This window comes from Daktulosphaira vitifoliae, unplaced genomic scaffold, assembly GCF_025091365.1.
Source record: "Daktulosphaira vitifoliae isolate Bord-2020 unplaced genomic scaffold, ASM2509136v1 Scaffold_5, whole genome shotgun sequence".
Classification (NCBI taxonomy): domain Eukaryota; kingdom Metazoa; phylum Arthropoda; class Insecta; order Hemiptera; family Phylloxeridae; genus Daktulosphaira; species Daktulosphaira vitifoliae.
The window spans coordinates 18,627,151-18,628,680 of NW_026099576.1; the positions used below are offsets into that span (position 1 = coordinate 18,627,151).

The 1,530-nt window shown below is 25.3% G+C and overlaps 1 protein-coding gene across 1 annotated transcript; it reads right to left on the reverse strand.

The window, feature by feature from the left end:
* Positions 1–663: 663 nt before the first annotated feature.
* LOC126908224 (sentrin-specific protease 1-like) lies at positions 664–1,318 on the reverse strand. The gene is made up of 2 exons (XM_050690137.1): positions 1,144–1,318; positions 664–1,109 (listed from the first exon to the last, which is right to left on the reverse strand). Exons 1-2 carry the CDS (start codon positions 1,286–1,288, stop codon positions 664–666), a joined length of 591 nt encoding a protein of 196 aa, XP_050546094.1. The 5' UTR covers positions 1,289–1,318.
* Between the last annotated feature and the right edge of the window lie 212 nt (positions 1,319–1,530).

A 1,530-nucleotide genomic window follows, 5' to 3' on the forward strand; every position in this document is an offset into this window, starting at 1 on the left:
TAACAAAAATACCCATAGCAAAAATATAATAACAACGGAAATATTCTGAATTTGTAGTTCATTTTTAAATTTATTTTATAGTTTATCAGTTTAGAGAATTATAAACAAATAAGTTTAGTTATCCCTATTCAATATACCGCATTCATAAAAAATACAGAAAATAATTTTTTATAATTAAAATAGAATTTAAAAAATAAACAAAAGTTATGAAATTCTTTATGAATCGTCATTTAGTAAAATTAAAATTAAGTTGTTAAGATAGTAGATACGCTTGTTAATTTAAAAATTTATAATTGGCTGACTTTTTAACTTAATTGTATCCATAACTGTATATTATAATATTTGTATATTCACATAACAAGAACATTAAATTATTTCAGTTAAGATAAATTTATATTAAATTTGAATTTCTTAAATGAAATGTTATAAAGAAAAATAAGATTAAAATGAAATAACAANCAAAGAAAAATAAGATTAAAATAAAATAACAAAACAACAATTAAACAAAGAAAAAGTAAAAAAATGTTTGGTGGTATACAAATAAAAATTTCAATTTATAGTGAATATTAAGAAAATTGACATAAAATACAAAAATAAAATTTCATTCATAAAAATATTAATTGAATAGCTCGCCAGCAATAATTTCATTTTTATGTCTTAATCTTATAAAAGCCATAAAATTTGCANGTGTCTTAATCTTATAAAAGGCATAAAATTTGCATTTATTGGTGTTGTATCTCCTCGAGACATTTTTTCTGCCAGCTCAACAGTAAATGGCCCACAATCATGTCCATTGGTTTGGCGAGATGTCTCGCCTATTTGTAATGTCCATGTAGAAGCTTTTCCTTTTTTGTCCATCTCCCATTCAATTAAGAAATTTTTTAATACCATTGGATAGGGACCCTCATACGACTTAAGACTATCATATGATGTCACAGTCTTTTCGGGTATATTAACCACTGTCAATATCCAATGACTCTCATATACATTCATGGGCACAAATAGTAATTTTATTGTGTGAATATCTTTTTTTATCCATCTTCTTACAGCTGAATAACCTCCTCGAAGATACGCTACAATAAAATCAGTGACAACTGCATAAACTTCACCTTCGGACCGTNGTGACAACTGCATAAACTTCACCTTCTGACCGTTTTACTATCATTTTAATGTACTCATTAATTGTGTCTGAAGTATACCATGATGTGGGCGATTTAAATGAAGGTGCATTATACTGATCAAGAGATTTTGTGTTCTGATCTTGCATTACTTCTGCAAGTGTAACCATATTTAAACATTTTTCATAAAATTAATAAAAGACTTTGTTGAATAGTTTACTATTATTTAGGTTTATTTAAGGTTTTGGAATATGAAATTAAACACGTATAATTACTTTTGTTTAAAATGTCCATGGACCCCCTTAATGACACGCCTCTGCAGAAGTTATATTAATTTAACTCGTATTATTATAATTAATTATGTTTAATAAATAATCTTTTTTTATTTAATTTTACATAAAATAAATAGATT